Below are 20,000 nucleotides of genomic sequence, written 5' to 3'. Positions count from 1 at the left end.
AAAAAATAGTAATAAAATTTTTAATGTTTCCTCTTGACATTGACTGAATCTGTTCACATTGACGGAATCTGCATATATGTATATAAAAGAGTCGCGTAACTGATTGAATGATTCATCATCGCAAAAACGGCTGAACACAGGATCATGATATTTCATCAATGGCTACAACTAACTAACTAACTAACTACTAACTAACTACTAACTAACTAACTAACTACTAACTAACTAACTAACTAACTAACTAACTAACTAACTAACTAACTAACTAACTACTAACTAACTAACTAACTAACTAACTAACTACTAACTACTAACTAACTAACTAACTAACTAACTAACTACTAACTAACTAACTAACTAACTAACTAACTAACTAACTACTAACTACCTAACTAACTAACTAACTACTACTAACTACTACTAACTAACTAACTACTAACTAACTAACTAACTAACTAACTACTAACTAACTAACTAACTAACTAACTAACTAACTAACTAACTAACTAACTACTAACTAACTAACTACTAACTAACTAACTAACTAACTACTACTACTAACTAACTACTAACTACTAACTAACTAACTTAACTAACTAACTACTAACTAACTAACTAACTAACTAACTAACTAACTAACTAACTAACTACCTACTACTAACTAACTAACTAACTACTAACTAACTACTAACTAATACTAACTAACTAACTAACTAACTAACTAACTAACTAACTACTAACTAACTAACTACTAACTAACTAACTACTACTAACTAACTAACTAACTAACTAACTAACTAACTAACTAACTAACTACTAACTAACTAACTACTAACTAACTAACTAACTAACTAACTAACTAACTACTACTAACTACTAACTAACTAACTACTAACTAACTAACTAACTAACTAACTAACTAACTAACTAACTAACTAACTAACTAACTAACTAACTAACTAACTAACTACTAACTAACTAACTAACTACTAACTAACTAACTAACTACTAACTAACTAACTAACTAACTAACTACTACTAACTAACTAACTAACTACTAACTAACTAACTAACTAACTAACTAACTAACTAACTAACTAACTAACTAACTACTAACTAACTAACTAACTAACTAACTAACTAACTAACTAACTACTACTAACTACTAACTAACTAACTAACTAACTAACTAACTAACTAACTACTAACTAACTAACTAACTAACTAACTAACTACTAACTAACTAACTAACTAACTACTAACTAACTAACTAACTAACTAACTAACTAACTAACTAACTAACTAACTAACTAACTAACTACTAACTAACTACTACTAACTAACTAACTAACTACTAACTAACTAACTAACTAACTAACTAACTAACTACTAACTAACTAACTAACTAACTAACTCCTAACTAACTAACTAACTAACTAACTAACTACTAACTAACTAACTAACTAACTAACTAACTAACTAACTAACTAACTAACTAACTAACTAACTAACTACTACTAACTAACTAACTAACTAACTAACTAACTAACACTACTAACTACTAACTAACTAACTACTAACTAACTAACTAACTAACTAACTACTAACTAACTAACTAACTAACTAACTAACTACTAACTAACTAACTAAACTAACTACTAACTACTAACTAACTAACTAACTACTAACTAAACTAACTAACTAACTACTAACTAACTAACTAACTAACTAACTAACTAACTAACTAACTACCTAACTAACTAACTAACTAACTAACTAACTACTAACTACTAACTAACTAACTAATTAACTAACTACTAACTAACTAACTAACTACTAACTAACTAACTAATAACTAACTAACTAACTAACTAACTAACTACTAACTAACTAACTAACTAACTAACTAACTAACTAAACTACTAACTAACTAACTAACTAACTAACTAACTAACTAACTACTAACTAACTAACTAACTAACTAACTAACTAACTAACTACTAACTACTAACTAACTAACTAACTAACTAACTAACTAACTAACTAACTAACTAACTACTAACTAACTAACTAACGAACTAACTAACTAACTAACTAACTAACTAACTAACTAACTACTAACTAACTAACTAACTAACTAACTAACTAACTAACTAACTAACTAACTAACTAACTAACTAACTAACTACTACTAACTAACTACTAACTAACTAACTAAACTAACTCAACGAACTACTATGTCTGTCTAAGCTGGCTGGTGTGTACATGTTAAACTTCGTGTGACGAAATTGGCACATACTCTTCTTTGGCCAAAGATGAACCAATCCAATTGAAAATGGTCAAAAAAGGTCTATTATTTCGCCCAGCCCCCATACAACGGGACCCCCTGCATAGGGCTTTTGAGCTCATAATTATGTGAAATGTTCCAGAATGTCAAAAAAAATCTACAAAACTTATTTTTATAAAGTCTAAATGACCACTAGAGATTTCCGTAAGGATTGGGCCCCCATACAAACTCCCCTTCATCAAATGGCTTGCAGGTCAAAATTCATTTATAAACACTAATAACTCAATTAAATTCTTCAAAATAATTAAAATGTTAACGTAAAGCTCTCTATCAAAATTTATAAGGATAGGCATATATTTACTTTTACCACCATATAAGACCACTTATAAAAAAAATTTATTTTTTGACAACAAAAAGTAAAAATATTCCGGAATTAAGGTAAAAAACAAATTAAATGCTTATTATTTAAAAAATAACCTACATTTTTAACATACTCACTGGTGTAGGGTATTATATAGACGGTCATGACCGACTATCGTTCATACTTGTTTTAAATTAAACTTATTTTTTCGAAATTTTATTTACAGAGTTACAATAAATCAATTTACTCTTAAGTTGTACTATATTATAGACTTTTTGGCTTAATACTTGAATGATTGGCTAGGAATAGCTCTCTGACTCTAGGAAGTTTTAATAGGTTTAATTTTTCTGAAAAAAAAAAAAGAAATGAAATAAATAATAATTGGATTCAATTGGAATTTAAACAACTTACTTTCAATATCAATTATACTAATAATTTCAGCAATTGGATATTCGACAGATAAGGCCACCACAAAGGCAATAATATTGGAAGAAACATATAAAAACATTCCAACTAGGTACTTTAATGTAAAAAATGATCATTAGTAAATTAAATTATAGAAAAATATCCAAGACTTACAATTATAAAATCATTAACATAAAACGGTTCCTTCCAACTGGCCAACAGATTCATCATAACAATTATTTGCCACAAATAAACCTGATATGATAAACGGGCCATATGCGAAAAGGTTTTGTTTTGAAAATGCCTAAAATTATTAGAATAGATAATAATATGGACTAAAGTAAAACTATTAAAAAAAAACTCACCTCCACCATTACACATGCCTCTCAAAATGACTATTATCGCCACAATTGTTATGCCCACATGACGTTGCAACAAACCATATGCTGCCGTCCATACTGTGGTCTTGGTATGCGTCATTATTGTGGTACCCAAATACAATATAGCCAATATGCAAGGCCAACCAATGTAGGGTGAAGTTTTCAAAATTTTACTTAAATATGATTTATTTTCAGGATTTTTACGTAGATATTTCATATAGATAAGACCACAAACGATGCCCACTAGGAAGGAATTGATATTAGTATAGGATGAAAAATATATATGTTTGGCAGTTTCTATATCTTTAAAATAGAAATAACGATAGGATCTGAAATTGAATAGATAAATATAATACAATTATTAAGTTATACTGGGTCTTATATAAATTAAATTTACTCTGGCAGCAGCAGAAATATCGAATCCAATTTAAGTATATAATTAACACCAAAATTAATAGCTGCAGCTATTAACGCCACTCCGGTCAATACTAATACTTTGGACTTGGGATATCTTTATGAACAAAAAAATTTAATTAGAATTTAATTTCCAACAAATTACAGTTTAAACTTACTTTGCCATTATAATTAGTATGAGAAGAAAAAGACCGTAGAGTTGAAAATCAGCTGCTATATACCAGGTATGCATAAGACACTATGGAAATTGTAAATACGTAATATATATTAAAAACCAGATTACTAACTAAAAAAAAAATCTAAATATGTACATATGTGTATATTTTTAAACTGCACATTTACTTAATATATTAATTAGTTCAATGAACACAAGTTTTAAAAAATGAATTGCTAACCTAGATTTATATTAAACATGTTTTTAAGAATTTAAAAATAACAGTAATCAGATCCATATAAATAAAGACAAAAAAAACAAAAACAAAACTACTGAAGCGTAGAATAAAGTATAGACTATACTATAGACTAGACTATAGACTAGATTATAAACTAGACTATAGACTAGACTATAGACTAGACTAGACTATAGACTAGACTATAGGCTAGACTATAGACTAAACTATAGACTAGACTATAGACTAGACTATAGACTAGACTATAGACTAGACTATACTAGACTAGACTAACTAGATAGACTACTATAGACTAGACTATAGACTAGACTATAGACTAGACTATAGACTAGACTATAGACTAGACTATAGACTAGATTATAAACTAGACTATAGACTAGACTATAGACTAGACTATAGACTAGACTATAGACTAGACTATAGGCTAGACTATAGACTAAACTATAGACTAGACTATAGACTAGACTATAGACTAGACTATAGACTAGACTATAGACTAGACTATAGACTAGACTATAGACTAGACTATAGACTAGACTATAGACTACTAGACTATAGACTAGATTAAAATAGACTATAGACTAGACTATAGACTAGACTATAGACTAGACTATAGACTAGACTATAGACTAGACTATAGACTAGACTATAGACTAGACTATAGACTAGACTATAGACTAGACTATAGACTAGACTATAGACTAGACTATAGACTAGACTATAGACTAGACTATAGACTAGACTAAGACTAGACTATAGACTAGATTATAAACTAGACTATAGACTAGACTATAGACTAGACTATAGACTAGACTATAGACTAGACTATAGACTAGACTATAGACTAGACTAGACTATAGACTAGACTATAGACTAGACTATAGACTAGACTATAGACTAGACTTATAAGACTAGACTGATAGACTAGACTAGATAGACTAGACTATAGACTAGACTATAGACTAGACTAAGACTAGACTATAGACTAGACTATAGACTAGACTATAGACTAGAACTATAGACTAGACTATAGACTAGACTATAGACTAGACATAGACTAGACTATAGACTAGACTATAACTAGACTATAGACTAGACTATAGACTAGACTTAAGACTAGACTATAGACTAGACTATAGACTAGACTATAGACTAGACTATAGACTAGACTAGTAGACTAGACTATAGACTAGACTATAGACTAGACTATAGACTAGACTATAGACAGACTATAGACTAGACTATAGACAGACTATAGACTAGACTATAGACTAGACTATAGACTAGACTATAGACTAGACTATAGACTAGACTATAGACTAGACTATAGACTAGACTATAGACTAGACTATAGACTAGACTATAGACTAGACTATAGACTAGACTATAGACTAGACTAATAGACTAGACTATAGACTAGACTATAGACTAGACTATAGACTAGACTATATAGACTATAGACTAGCTATAGACTCGACTATAGACTAGACTATAGACTAGACTATAGACTCGATATAGACTAGACTATAGACTAGACTATAGACTAGACTATAGACTAGACTATAGACTCGACTATAGACTAGACTATAGACTAGACTATAGACTAGACTATAGACTAGACTATAGACTAGACTATAGACTAGACTATAGACTAGACTAAGACTAGACTATAGACTAGACTATAGACTAGACTATAGGACTAGACTATAGACTAGGACTATAGACTAGACTCTAGGACTAGACTATAGACTAGACTATAGACTAGACTAGGACTAGACTTATAGACTAGACTATAGACTAGGGACTATAGACTAGACTATAGACTTACAGTATAGACCAGTATAGACTACACTATAGACTACACTATAGACTACACTTTAGACTAGACTATAGACTAGACTATAGACTACACTATAGACTACACTATAGACTACACCATAGACTACACTACAGACTACACTTTAGACTAGACTAGACTATAGACTACATTGTAGACTACACCATAGACTAGTGTGTCGAAACTAACATGTACTAAGTTTAAACCATAGACGACAGTTAGTCGTCATTTTAGTTGAAAATATTGACGACCAGACTAGACTATAGACTAGATATAGACTAGACTATAGACTAGACTATAGACTAGACTATAGACTAGACTATAGACTAGACTATAGACTAGACTATAGACTAGACTATAGACTAGACTATAGACTAGATTATAAACTAGACTATAGACTAGACTATAGACTAGACTATAGACTAGACTATAGACTAGACTATAGGCTAGACTATAGACTAAACTTAGACTAGACTATAGACTAGACTATAGACTAGACTATAGACTAGACTATAGACTAGACTATAGACTAGACTATAGACTAGACTATAGACTAGACTATAGACTAGACTATAGACTAGATTATAAACTAGACTATAGACTAGACTATAGACTAGACTATAGACTAGACTATAGACTAGACTATAGACTAGACTATAGACTAGACTATAGACTAGACTATAGACTAGACTATAGACTAGACTATAGACTAGACTATAGACTAGACTATAGACTAGACTATAGACTAGACTATAGACTAGACTATAGACTAGACTATAGACTAGACTATAGACTAGACTATAGACTAGATTATAAACTAGACTATAGACTAGACTATAGACTAGACTATAGACTAGACTATAGACTAGACTATAGACTAGACTATAGACTAGACTATAGACTAGACTATAGACTAGACATAGACTAGACTATAGACTAGACTATAGACTAGACTATAGACTAGACTATAGACTAGACTATAGACTAGACTATAGACTAGACTATAGACTAGACTATAGACTAGACTATAGACTAGACTATAGACTAGACTATAGACTAGACTATAGACTAGACTATAGACTAGACTATAGACTAGACTATAGATAGACTATAGACTAGACTATAGACTAGACTTAGACTAAATATAGACTAGACTATAGACTAGACTATAGACTAGACTATAGACTAGACTATAGACTAGACTAGACTAGACTATAGACTATAGACTAGACTATAGACTAGCCTATAGAACTAGACTATAGACTAGACATATAGAATAGACTATAGACTAGGACTATAGACTAGACTATAGACTAGAATAGACTAATATTAGGACTAGACTCTAGACTAGACTATAGACTAGGGACTTAAGACTAGACTATAAGACTAGACATAGACTAGGACTATAGACTTAGCTATAGACTAGACTATAGACTAGACTATAGACTCGACTATAGATAGACTATAGACAAGGACTATAGACTAGACTATAGACTAGACTATAGACTAGACTTATAGCCTAGACTATAGACTAGACTATAGATTAGACTATAGACTAGACTCTAGACTAGACTATAGACTAGACTATAGCACTAGACTATAGAACTAGACTATAGACTAGACTATAGAGTAGACTATAGACTCGACTATAGACTAGACTATAGACCTAGACTATAGACTATACTTATTAGACTAGACTAATAGACTAGACTAATAGACTAGGACTATAGCTAGACTATAGAACTAGCATATAGACTATGACTATAGATAGACCTATAGACTAGACTATAGACTAGACTATAGACTAGACTATAGACTAGACTATAGACTAGACTATAGACTAGGACTATAGACTAGACTATAGACTAGACATAGACTAGACTAGATAGACTACCGACTATAGACTACAGTATAGACTACAGTATAGACTACACTATAGACTACACTATAGACTACACTTTAGACTAGACTATAGACTAGACTATAGACTACACTATAGACTACACTATAGACTACACCATAGACTACACTACAGACTACACTTTAGACTAGACTATAGACTACATTGTAGACTACACCATAGACTAGTGTAGTCGAAACTAACATGTACCTAAGTTTAAACCATAGACGACAGTTAGTCGTCATTTTAGTTGAAAATATTGACGACCAGACATAGTCGAAGTTATAATCAAAACTATAGGGACTCGGATACAAATTAAGAGTAATCGCCGAAAACTTACCGAACTTTTCATATTGTAATTATTAATCATTAATAGATTTTGCCACCAATTTTCCCGGCATGCTAAACAATTCGGTTCCACGACATATCTTGTAAATGGACCATCTTCATTATAATAATTAATACTACCAGTAAAAGCTATTATAAATATTAACGAAGGAAGATATCTAAACATAAAATTATTAATAAATTAAACTAAATACGAAATATGTATATAGTCAAATTTACCTTAAATAACGTGAAACTAGCAAACGCACAAAAACTTGAACGCAATTGGTAACGATGATTTAGGCGTGATATATTGACCTTTTTCGAATTTAACATACAGCAGAAGACCACTTAAAACGAAAAACAATTCCAACCATACCAAGCATGGAGTAGCAATTTTGTCTGCAAACGACCCCAAATAAGTTCTATGAATTCGGGATTTTCAAGTTGAGCAAATTGTATGAGTAGCGAATGTTCGAGTACAATTAAAAAACACAAAATTGTACGAAACCATCGAGAAAAGCCAGATCAATACCAATGTCACTTTGGTTAGGCACCACCAAACGTTTGTAGTTGCGATATAGTGAAAATGTGGTGAGGTATCTGTTAACTATTCAATAATGTACAGGATTTTAATATTTGAAATCTATTTTAATATTAAGAAGCAATAAATGCCACCTACCTACCTTTATCACTGTGTTTGACTTCATAATATTTAACTTTTTCATCTGTTTTAATTGTTGCGACTTAATTTTTGCATCATATATGGAGGAGATTATGTTGAGTAGTATAAAGAAAATGATCAAGAGTATGGTTAAATAAAAATATATATCTTGAAAAGAAGTAAAAAACATGTATCTGATATATTAAGTCGAAATTGTAGTCAACACTATTGTAAAAGCTGTAGTTCTCCAAGCAAAAGCTAGATTATAGTCAAAACTGTTTATAGTAGATAGATAGATAGATAGATAGATAGAGAGATAGATAGATAGTAGATAGATAGATAGATAGATAGATAGATAGATAGATAGATAGATAGATAGATAGATAGAAGATAGATAGATAGATAGATAGATAGATAGATAGATAGATAGATAGATAGATAGATAGAGATAGATAGAGATAGATAGATAGATAGATAGATAGATAGATAGATAGATAGATAGATAGATAGATAGATAGATAGATAGATAGATAGATAGATAGATAGATAGATAGATAGATAGATAGATAGATAGATAGATAGATAGATAGATAGATAGATAGATAGATAGAGAGATAGATAGATAGATAGATAGATAGATAGATAGATAGATAGATAGATAGATAGATAGATAGATAGATAGATAGATAGATAGATAGATAGATAGATAGATAGATAGATAGATAGATAGAGAGATAGATAGATAGATAGATAGATAGATAGATAGATAGATAGATAGATAGATAGATAGATAGATAGATAGATAGATAGATAGATAGATAGATAGATAGATAGATAGATAGAGATAGATAGATAGATAGATAGATAGATAGATAGATAGATAGATAGATAGATAGATAGATAGATAGATAGATAGATAGATAGATAGATAGATAGATAGATAGATAGATTGATGATGATTGATTGATTGATTGATTGATTGATGATAGAACTCGAGCCACTTTTAAGACAAATTTCGTTTCTCAAATCTCTACCTTTGGCCTACGTTCATCTGGATCCACACAATAAATAACAAATGTCTTTGTACTTAAATTATGCTTCTCCATATATTCCTGATTAACACATTCATGGATATTACTATGATAATGATAACGCATAGTATGATCCAGTGGCGTATGGTGAGCTAATTCAACATTTCTGTGTGCTAAGAAAGAAAGTGAAAAATTTAGTTTAAATTTCACCTACATCTTAAAATATTACCTCATTAGTTAATAAGCCATTTGTGAGTCAGCTTCATCACATTATCTTCAAGAAAATCTTTACATTTCTCCAGACAAACTCCCCGAAAGAGATGATCATGACGAAATTTAAATTTATTTGAACTTAATAGTTCAATTTCATGCCATACTGAGGAGTCATTATTCGGCTGTAGTTGTACGAATACCATACAATATTTTGCAGGATATGATGGTTCAGTGTTAGCACGATTTACACAGTCATTATAATTATCGAATTTGTATAAAGCTGGCATTTGATCATTTTCGGTGACTGTTTAGGGCGGGAATAAATATAAGGCAATTTATAATAATGATTTTTTACCGTTTTTACTTACGATTTGCTTGACCTTGGCAAAGAGTGGAAAAAATTAGAATAATTTTAAAATTTGGAAAATAGGATTGCGATTAGTAGAAGCCATGATCCATAGATTTGAATACTGAGAGAAAGAAAAAAAAAATAGATATTTGAATTTCACATAAAGTTAGAATTATTTGTTTTTATTAATATTTTGAGCATTATTCTTAAAAGTTCCTGAAACGTTCTGTAAAAATCTGTTGTTTATATTAATTCACTTATTATTTTAATTTTTTTTTAATCTTTTGTTATTTTGTTACATTAAGTGCACGTGCTATCGTGCATCGTAAATAAATTTTTCGCATTTTTTGTTTATTTTAATTTGAATATTTGGCAAAAAAAATTGCATAAATTACAAATCTGCTTTTAAAACAAATGCTGTCCATGTAATTTGTTAGATTATGGTCGAAATATAAAACCAGTTTTTCAATATAATTTACTTTGATTTTACGCGTTTTAAAGTCTTAGAATAATTTGACAACTTACACGTTTCGCAAAATATTATAGATTGATTATGCGCGCTTGAAACTAATCTGATTTCTAGTGTTTCAAAAACTGAAATAAATATAATAATGTTTTTTTGCTTAAGTGTTTTTATTATAAATATGTTTGTAAATGTAATTACATTTGATCTCAAGTTATATAGTTGGTATTGAATGCTTGTTATGTGACGTATTTATACACGGAGAGAAAATTGGGTGAAAGGCTGATAACAAAGTCGACTAACAACTAACAACTAACGAACGAACGAACGAAAGAACGAAAGAACGAAGAACAACGAACGAAACGAACGAACGAAAACGAACGAACGAACGAACGAACGAACGAACGAACGAACGAAACGAACGAACGAACTAACGAACGAACGAACGAACGAACGAAACGAACGAACGAAACGAACGAACGAACGAACGAACGAACGAACGAACGAACTAACGAACGAAACGAACGAACGAACGAACGAACGAACGAACGAAGAACGAACGAAACGAACGAACGAACGAACGAACAACGAACGACTAACGAACGAACAGAACGAACAACGAACGAACGAACGAACGAACAACGAACGAAACGAACGAAAACGAACGAAACGAACTAACGAAGAGCGAACAACGAGCGAACGAACGAACGAACGAACGAACGAAGGAACGAGCGAACGAACGAGCGAACGAAGAACGAACGAACGAACGAACGAACGAACGAACGAACAACGAACGAACGAACGAACGAACGAACGAACAACGAACGAAAGAACGAAACGAACGAACGAACGAACGAACGAAACGAACGAAGAACGAAAACGAACGAACGAACGAACGAACAAACGAACGAACGAACGAACGAACGAAACGAACGAACGAACAACGAACGAACGAAAGAACGAACGAACGAACGAACGAACGAACGAAACGAACGAACGAACGAACGAACGAACGAACGAACGAACGAACGAACGACGAACGAACGAACAAGAACGAACGAACGAACGAACGAAACGAACGAAGAACGAACGAACGAACGAAAACGAAGAACGAACGAACGAACGAACGAACGAACGAACGAAACGAAACGAACGAACGAACGAACGAAGCGAACGAACGAACGAACGAACGAACGAACGAACGACAACGAAAAAACGACCGAACGAACGAAACGAACAAACGACCGAACGAAGAACGAACGAAAAACGAACGAACGAACGAACGAACGAAACGAACGAACGAAGAACGAACGAACGAACGAACGAACGAAACGAACGAACGACGAACGAACGAACGAACGAACGAACGAAAGAACGAACGAACTAACGAACGAACTAACGAACGAACGAACGACTAACGAACGACCGAACTAACGAACGAACGAACGAACGAACAAACTAACTAACGAACGAACGAACTAACTAACGACGACCGAACGAACTAACACGAACTAACTAACAACTAACTAACTAACTAACTAACTAACTAACTACCTACCTAACTAACTAACTAACTAACTAACTAACTAAGTAACTATCTAACTAACTAACTAACTAACAACCTAATTAACAAAACTAGTTACATGTTTCTCTGATTCGCACCATTTTTAGTTTCAGATATATCTGAGAAAATTGTTTTGGAACGTTTGAAAATATCGTACCCTTGGTCCTCGCCTTATGGGCGCTATCGTACTAAATAACACTGTTATACAAATAAACGAAAATTTAAATGCCTGATTCTTCTTTCAGAAAATCAGTTTTTGAACAATTTTGTATTTGTATAACGTCGTCAATTACTAATTGATTTTAAAAAGACAGGTTACGTACTCATGAACGGACGTGGTTTTCTAATGCATTAATAAATTGTACGGTTCCTATATAAAATATTTTGTAAAAACATCTCGAACCTTGGAAAACGGTCCAAAACTAAATTAGAAATATGTTTGCCGATGAAATGCACACGTATTTCTCTAGGTTAATCAAACTATATTTATATAAAGGTCTCTTCTTCTGTTTTCTAAATCCGTTGAGAAACTTAAATCTGTTCAGATATAACTATGTTAACTTATGACTTATAAATATTTAAAGGTACGAAAAACCGGATTTTAGCCGTATATCCAGATTTAGAGGTGTTTGGCTAATTTCAAAAACAGATTCTTGTTCTACTTGGATCCATCTTTCAGAAAAATAGTATCACTTCCCAGGTATTTATTTATTTTTCTCGCATAGTGTAATTTAAGGTGATTTTAAACCTTTTTCTTTGTAATAAGACTTTTTAACATCTGTTCTAAAAATCGAACTTATTTTCGAAAATTCGAATTTATGTTCGAAAATATTGAGGCTTTTAATAGTTTGGTTATTTTCGAAAACTCTAATTCACAATAATTTTTCCTTATTTTTTTTTACCTCAAAACTAAGTAGTTTGTATTTACAATAAATATTTTTTTCTAAGTGTAGTTTAACTATAAATAACTTTATCAGATTTACGAGTAGAATATACATAGAAAGACTTCGTAATTTAAATTCCTATTAATACAGCCTCTTTTATAATTAAAATAAAACTCAAACACATTGTACTTGTGAACCCGATGCTCACCTCCGTTTAGTTTTGTCAAGTCTAGAGTATAAAGGTGAAATTTTATATTAAACAATTAAATATAATTTTTTCTAAATTTTAGTTGTTTATTAATTTTTTAAGTCCAAGAATTTTGTATATTGTTTACATTTATAAATAAGTAAGAAATTAAAGTCTAACAAAGAAAATCTTGAATGAAAACATTATATAGGAGCTAAGGTTATTTTTCAGCCGATCGCCAAAGAGGTTTATAGTACCAAATTAGAATCAATGTTAAATATTTGGGGAATCTTATTGATATAGTTAAAAGCCCTTTTCGGAATAAAATTGTCCGTAGGTTAGGTTGTTAGGAAGATGTAAACTGAAATCCGAAGAAATACATTTAGGCCATTATCTGGCCTGTTGTCCGGACTTTTTAATGGAAAATATTGTTGGCAAAACAAGGTTGTCAAGGTAATCAAACATTTTAACATGATCACGTACAAAATTAACGATCCTAGAAGCCGAATAATTAAAAAACATTATGCAAATAATAAACGAAACAAACATGAGAACTAGAAAAGAGTAAAATTAATAAAACTTGTTTTAATTTAAATAATTATATTGTTGATCCTAGCTAGATCTCAAAAAAACGTATTTATTTAGTTAAATATTTGAACAATGTGAACATTACTTTGGCAAAATTGAAGAGCAAAAGTTTTAAACGATTTAATAATATGCCTAATGTAATTACTTCCAGCATTTAACATTTTGCACGTTTTTTTTTGTACCCAAACAAGTAAAAGTTATTTAACAATTTTTACGTTAAATTCATTATCAAACGGTGATGCTCTTGACCTACAGATAAACAATTACATACAGTAACGGTGTAAATAATAGCGCAACTATATATTAGTTTACAAATACACTCGAAATCTCTACTTTTATGAGTTATATATTTTTTTGCACGGTTTACTTAACAAGGTACCAGCACTTGAGAGCAACCGCATGATTGTCAAATTTTTATACCCTACACCACTACAGTGGGGAGGGTATATTGGGTTTGTGCTGATGTTTGTAACGCACAATAATATAGGTCCTATACCCACCTTAAAGTATACCAATCGGCTCAGAATCATTTTCTGAGTCGATTTAGCTATGTCCGTCCGTCTGTCCGTCCGTCCATGTAAACCTTGTAATCAAAACTATAGGTCGCAATTTTGAAGACATTCAATGAAATTTGGTACATGATCTTCTATTGTCCCAGGGACGAAACCTATTGAAAATGGTTAAGATCGTTCCATTATTTCGCCTAGCCCCCATACAACTGAACCCCCCAATAGGGCTTGTAAACCCTTATAATCAAACTACAAGTCGCAATTTTGGAAATAATTCAATGAAATTTGGCACATGATCTTTTATGGTACCGTAGATGAAGCATATTGAAAATGGTTAATAATCGGTCCATTATTTCACCTAGCCCCCATACAACAGAAACCCCGAATATGGCTTTTAAAACTTTGTAATCAAACTACAGGTCGCAAAATTTGGAGATAATTCAATGAAATTTGGGACATGATCTTTTATGTACAGTAGACAAAGTCTATTGAAAATGGTTAACATCGGTCCATTATTTCACCTAGCGTCCATACGACTGAACCCCCCGAATAGGGCTTTTAAACTTTGTAATCAAACTACAGGTCGCAATTTGGAGATAATTCAATGAAATTTGGCACATGATCTTTATGGTAACCGTAGACAAAGTCTATTGAAAAATGGTTACATCGGTCCATTATTTCACCTAGCCCCCATACGACTGACTCCCCGAATAGGGCTTTTAAAAACTTTGTAATCAAACTACAGGTCGCAATTTTGGAGATAATTCAATGAAATTTGGCACATGATCTTTATGGTACCGTAAAACGAAGCCTGTGAAAATGGTTTACATCGGTCCATATTTCACCTAGCCCCCATACAACTGAAACCCGCGAATAGGGCTTTTAAGTTCATAATTATGTTTAATATACTCATATCTCGACAAAAAGCTGCAAAAAAACCAAGTTCTATCCAAGATTTGATGACCCCTCACGAATTCCATAATAATAGGTCCTCATATGACCCTAGCCCCTATGAAAAGCCCCCATCAAAATTTCACTTAAATGTCCACAATTTTATTCAACGATAAACGGCTTAAGTATGTATATCTGAGGCAAGGTACAATTCAATTTAAATGCTTTATTATGGCAAATAAATCACATTATATTTTTGTCAAAGGTGTAGGGTATCATATGGTCGGCCACGCCCGACTATACTTTCTTACTTGTTTTATATGGAATTTGACAAACGTGCGGTTTAAGCCTATATACAAGTATATGTATAAAAAATTGTAAACAATGATCAGCTGGGCTAGTGATGTCACCTTGCATTAAGTACACCCTGATTTTTTGTGTTTACACGATTAGTATAAAACAATAACAAAGTAAGATGAAAACAGCTGTTTCACTTTTTTGTATGTGTTTACATAGAAATACATTCCTGATCTAATGCGTCTTGCTTGTTTTTTTAATCATTTCAAAAACTGAAGGGAGCCATACAACTGTCAAATTTTCCATTAGTAGTTCTATATTCGACTGTGCCGCATCTTATATACCCTTCACCATGATGTGTTAAACAAAAACACAGTCAGTACGAAAAAGTACCAGAAAGTCCCCTTTTATAGATTTTCATTCATTCAGGGTGCTGCATAAAAGCCAAAAAGTACCAGTTATAGAACGAAAAAGTACCAAAAATCCTTTCCTACAGATTTTCATTAATATCATGTTTCTAGGTTCAATATTATAGAAAATTGAAAAAGTACCTTTTGAAGAACGAAAAGTACCAAAAAGACCTTTTTAAAGGTTCTCACATGCTTAATTTTATGTTTCTAGATTCAATATTATAGAATATTCAAAAAGTACCTTTTAAAGAACGAAGAAGTACCAAAGAAGTCCCCTTTTATAGGATCTCATTTACTCCGGGCTCCGGGAAAATTCAAAAAGTACATTTTAAATAACGAGGAAGTACCAAAAAGTCCCATTTTATAGATACATACATGCTCAAGCTTCATGATGTGTAATGTGTCTCTTCTTTATTTATGAACCGATTTTGCTGATAGGAAACCATGCTTGACAGAATTTTTTTTTGAAGATTTAGGTCCCGAAGGTCAGAAAATAAATTTCAACAAGCATACAGACAGAAAGACGGATAGAGAGACAGATAGACGGAAATTGCTTAATCGACTCCGCTATCTATTAGGACTCACAATATACATATATACTTTATAGGGTCGGAAAATTGTATTATAGAAATTTTAAATACAAAGGTTTATAGAATAGATTTTGTATGAAAATTTGTTTAATAAACCATTAATAAATGTTTATGAATCAGACCCTAACCATGCCCGTCCGTCTGAAAACCTGATGTGCCCAGGCCTCAGAAAAGTAATTGACCCAAGTCCCCAATAAAGTCTCTATTAATATATCGATATGATATAGTACGATAAGTAGTATAGAGTTACCTCAGAAGCTAAGAACATTACATACAAGGCAACACTGACGCTAGTGTTAGAGCGATATTGGATACTAAGGAAGGACGTTGCCTATCCAAGAATGCCCAGAATGTATGGATAGCAATAGAAACAATGACAGAAAATTCTACCAACGCCGATACAACCAATCATAGACGATGGTGTTAATTGTAGATCCTCTACTCAGCAAGAGGATATCTCGGCTTAAAGAATCTCACGGAATACCCACAGACAGATACAGAGTAAAAAAACCCGTAGGAGACGAACTGTGTATGCATCATCTAATTCGCATTATCTAGGAAAAGGAACACATGCCCTAGGTTGGAGTCTTAGCGTTCGATTCATTACATACGAGACATGTATGTCAATGTGCTTTACGTGAGTGGTCTTTTTCATCCACTGGGTGGACTTAAAATGTTTTACCACTCCGTGTGACTTTAAGGAGGAGGAGGTCAATAATGAGGGGTTCTCACAAACCCCAACAATGCACCTGCTTTATCTCTAATCGTCGACATTACATCCGAGATAGACCAACAGAAATACACGCATCCCCCAATGATCGACTCGAGCACATTCCTCAACTTTTTAAAGCCCGCGCAACCACATCACAGGTCTCTCTTAATTCGGTAGGAATTTCCAAAGTGAAACGAACCCAATAATTGCCCCGACAGGAAGAGGTTAACCTTAACCATAAGTCGTGTAGCATGTCGCTATGTATCCTGTTGAGATGGCAATAGCACTGAGAACTTCCCCGGATTAAAAAGCCATTCATTGAGTCTAGTCTCCCGGTAGGCAGAGGGGTAGGTTCCATTCTCAGATCATAAGCCTGAAAATTCCACACTGATTTTAGGGTGCACATAGTTACATTGGCCCATTACCCAGTAACATATGTTGAGATGGCAACATCACGGGAGAGAGACTCCAGATATATACAGCTTATGTATATATCAGTCCTTAAAGCAACATTCTCCCCCTGCGATTTTAGATTTAAACCACAGCCACTACGTAGATCCTAAAGGAATTTCAAACATTGATCAGCCAGGACAAGTCCTACGCACATTGTACTATATAATCTGGTACTACCCCGAAGTACTTGTGTACCAGATTATATGGTTCCATGGTAAAATCATTTTAAGGAAAGACCGAGTATGCTTTTGGCACCAGTTGATAATGTCAAAAGCATCCTAAAGGTATTGATAGCATCTCTATATCCCTCGAGAGAATTACACCAAGATTATGATAGGTTCATCAAGGTAACATGTCCCGGAGACAATATGATTTCAGCCAATTAGCCTGGAATAAGTATCCTGTGCATCGCATACAAGTTATTATCAAGCTCACTGATCAGATCCCACCCTATCAGTACGTCTTCAGGCCGATTAAGTCAACAAAGACTTTCTGAAATGAACAATTTTATGATATACACTTTAATGTTGGGTATATAATATTCGGCACAGCCGAATATGTACTTCTTACTTGTTTATTATAAATATCCTAAATATTTAAAAGAATGACTAATATTGAACCTACAAGGAAACCGATAACACATATTTGAAATTTTTGAAATGTTCTGCAAACATATCTCTAGAGGGAAGAGAATGATACTAAACCTTATTTATTAAGTGTTTTAGAGTTAAGAGGAGATATATTGTTACCCGCAAAAAAAAACCGTAATTAATTTTAAAATTTATTCAATTATATAAAACAAAAACAAAAATACCAAAGTCAAAACCAGTTCAATTTGGTCATAATTATATATAACCAGTAGGGTTTGTTTTCTAAGAAAGTTTCCCCACAATATTTGTTTTGGAAATTCCAGGAATTAAAATCACAACAATAATAATTTCTATTATTAACTTTAGAGATATACAGTGTCATTCCCTAACACATAGAAATATAGATCGTACAGGTCATAATGTTTATAAACTGTAGAGCGATCTTGCTATTTCGGGCCATCTACCCTGAAGAAGCCCAGAAAATGTAAAAGTTTTGATTATAATTTTATTAGAATTGAAAAACAATTTCTCAGCAACAAGAAACACTAATTAAAAGTTGTTCTACAAAATACTGGGCTTTGAACTCTCAACTTCCCCGAATAAACCAAACAATTTCAAATTATTTAGTGAAATTTTCTAAATTATTTATCAGCAAAAAAAAAATAAACAAAATTTTATAAATCACGTTTTGTGTAATACAAGTTATTTGTTATTATTGTTATTATTTTTATGAAACAAATAATTTTACTTTTTATACCCTACACCACTTTAGTGGGGAGGGTATATTTGATTTGTGCTGATGTTTGTAACATACAAAAATATTCGCCCTAGACCCACCTTAAAGTATACGTACAGGTCGCAATTTTCAAGATAATTGGATGAAATTTGGCACGCACGTTTTATTTGACCCAAGGACGAAGCCTATTGAAAATGGTTAAAATCGGTCCATTATTTCACCTAGCCCCCATAGAACAGAACCCCCCGAAAAGGGCTTTTGAGCTCATAATTATGTTAAATATACAGATATATCGATAAAATACGGCACAACTAAGTTTTATAGAAGTCTTGATGACCCTGCCAAATTTCATAAAGATCGGGCCCCATTTGACCCTAGCTCCCATACAAAGTCCCCTTCAGAAAATTACTTGAATGTCCCAAATTTACTTATAAACACAAATATCGCGATGAAATTTAGCAGAATAAAATATTATGTAAATATAAATATATTCACAAAATATATATATATTATAAACACAAATATCGCGATGAAATTTAGCAGAATAA

At 32.1% G+C, this 20,000-nt stretch overlaps 1 protein-coding gene and 1 long non-coding RNA gene across 3 annotated transcripts in view; both read right to left on the bottom strand.

Moving 5' to 3' along the window:
* Positions 1-3,059: 3,059 nt before the first annotated feature.
* Positions 3,060-9,154, bottom strand: LOC119614142. Its single transcript, XM_037970250.1, has 8 exons — positions 9,008-9,154; positions 8,562-8,931; positions 8,335-8,500; positions 4,006-4,085; positions 3,831-3,944; positions 3,419-3,762; positions 3,228-3,357; positions 3,060-3,168 (listed from the first exon to the last, which is right to left on the bottom strand). The coding sequence occupies exons 3-7, from the start codon at positions 8,362-8,364 to the stop codon at positions 3,290-3,292; spliced, it is 636 nt and encodes a 211-aa protein (XP_037826178.1). The 5' UTR covers positions 8,365-8,500; positions 8,562-8,931; positions 9,008-9,154; the 3' UTR covers positions 3,060-3,168; positions 3,228-3,289.
* Positions 9,155-10,026: 872 nt separating this feature from the next.
* Positions 10,027-20,000, bottom strand: part of LOC119614143 — a 14,534-nt gene continuing 4,560 nt past the window's right edge. The window contains exons 1-4 of one of the 2 annotated variants that reach the window (XR_005232305.1): positions 11,104-11,200; positions 10,598-10,699; positions 10,246-10,533; positions 10,027-10,189 (exon numbers count right to left, since the gene is read on the bottom strand). This is a non-coding gene — a long non-coding RNA (uncharacterized LOC119614143). Of the gene's footprint in view, positions 10,190-10,245; positions 10,534-10,597; positions 10,700-11,103; positions 11,201-20,000 lie in introns of those variants that run through there. The other variant, XR_005232306.1, reaches the window with a different exon arrangement.

The sequence above is a fragment of the Lucilia sericata genome, unplaced genomic scaffold, assembly GCF_015586225.1.
Source record: "Lucilia sericata isolate MDLA Ls3-8-SP2 unplaced genomic scaffold, ASM1558622v1 Contig002625F_arrow, whole genome shotgun sequence".
NCBI lineage: Eukaryota > Metazoa > Arthropoda > Insecta > Diptera > Calliphoridae > Lucilia > Lucilia sericata.
Note: the sequence above shows the minus strand (reverse complement) of the source record. Positions and strands in the feature narration are given on the sequence as shown.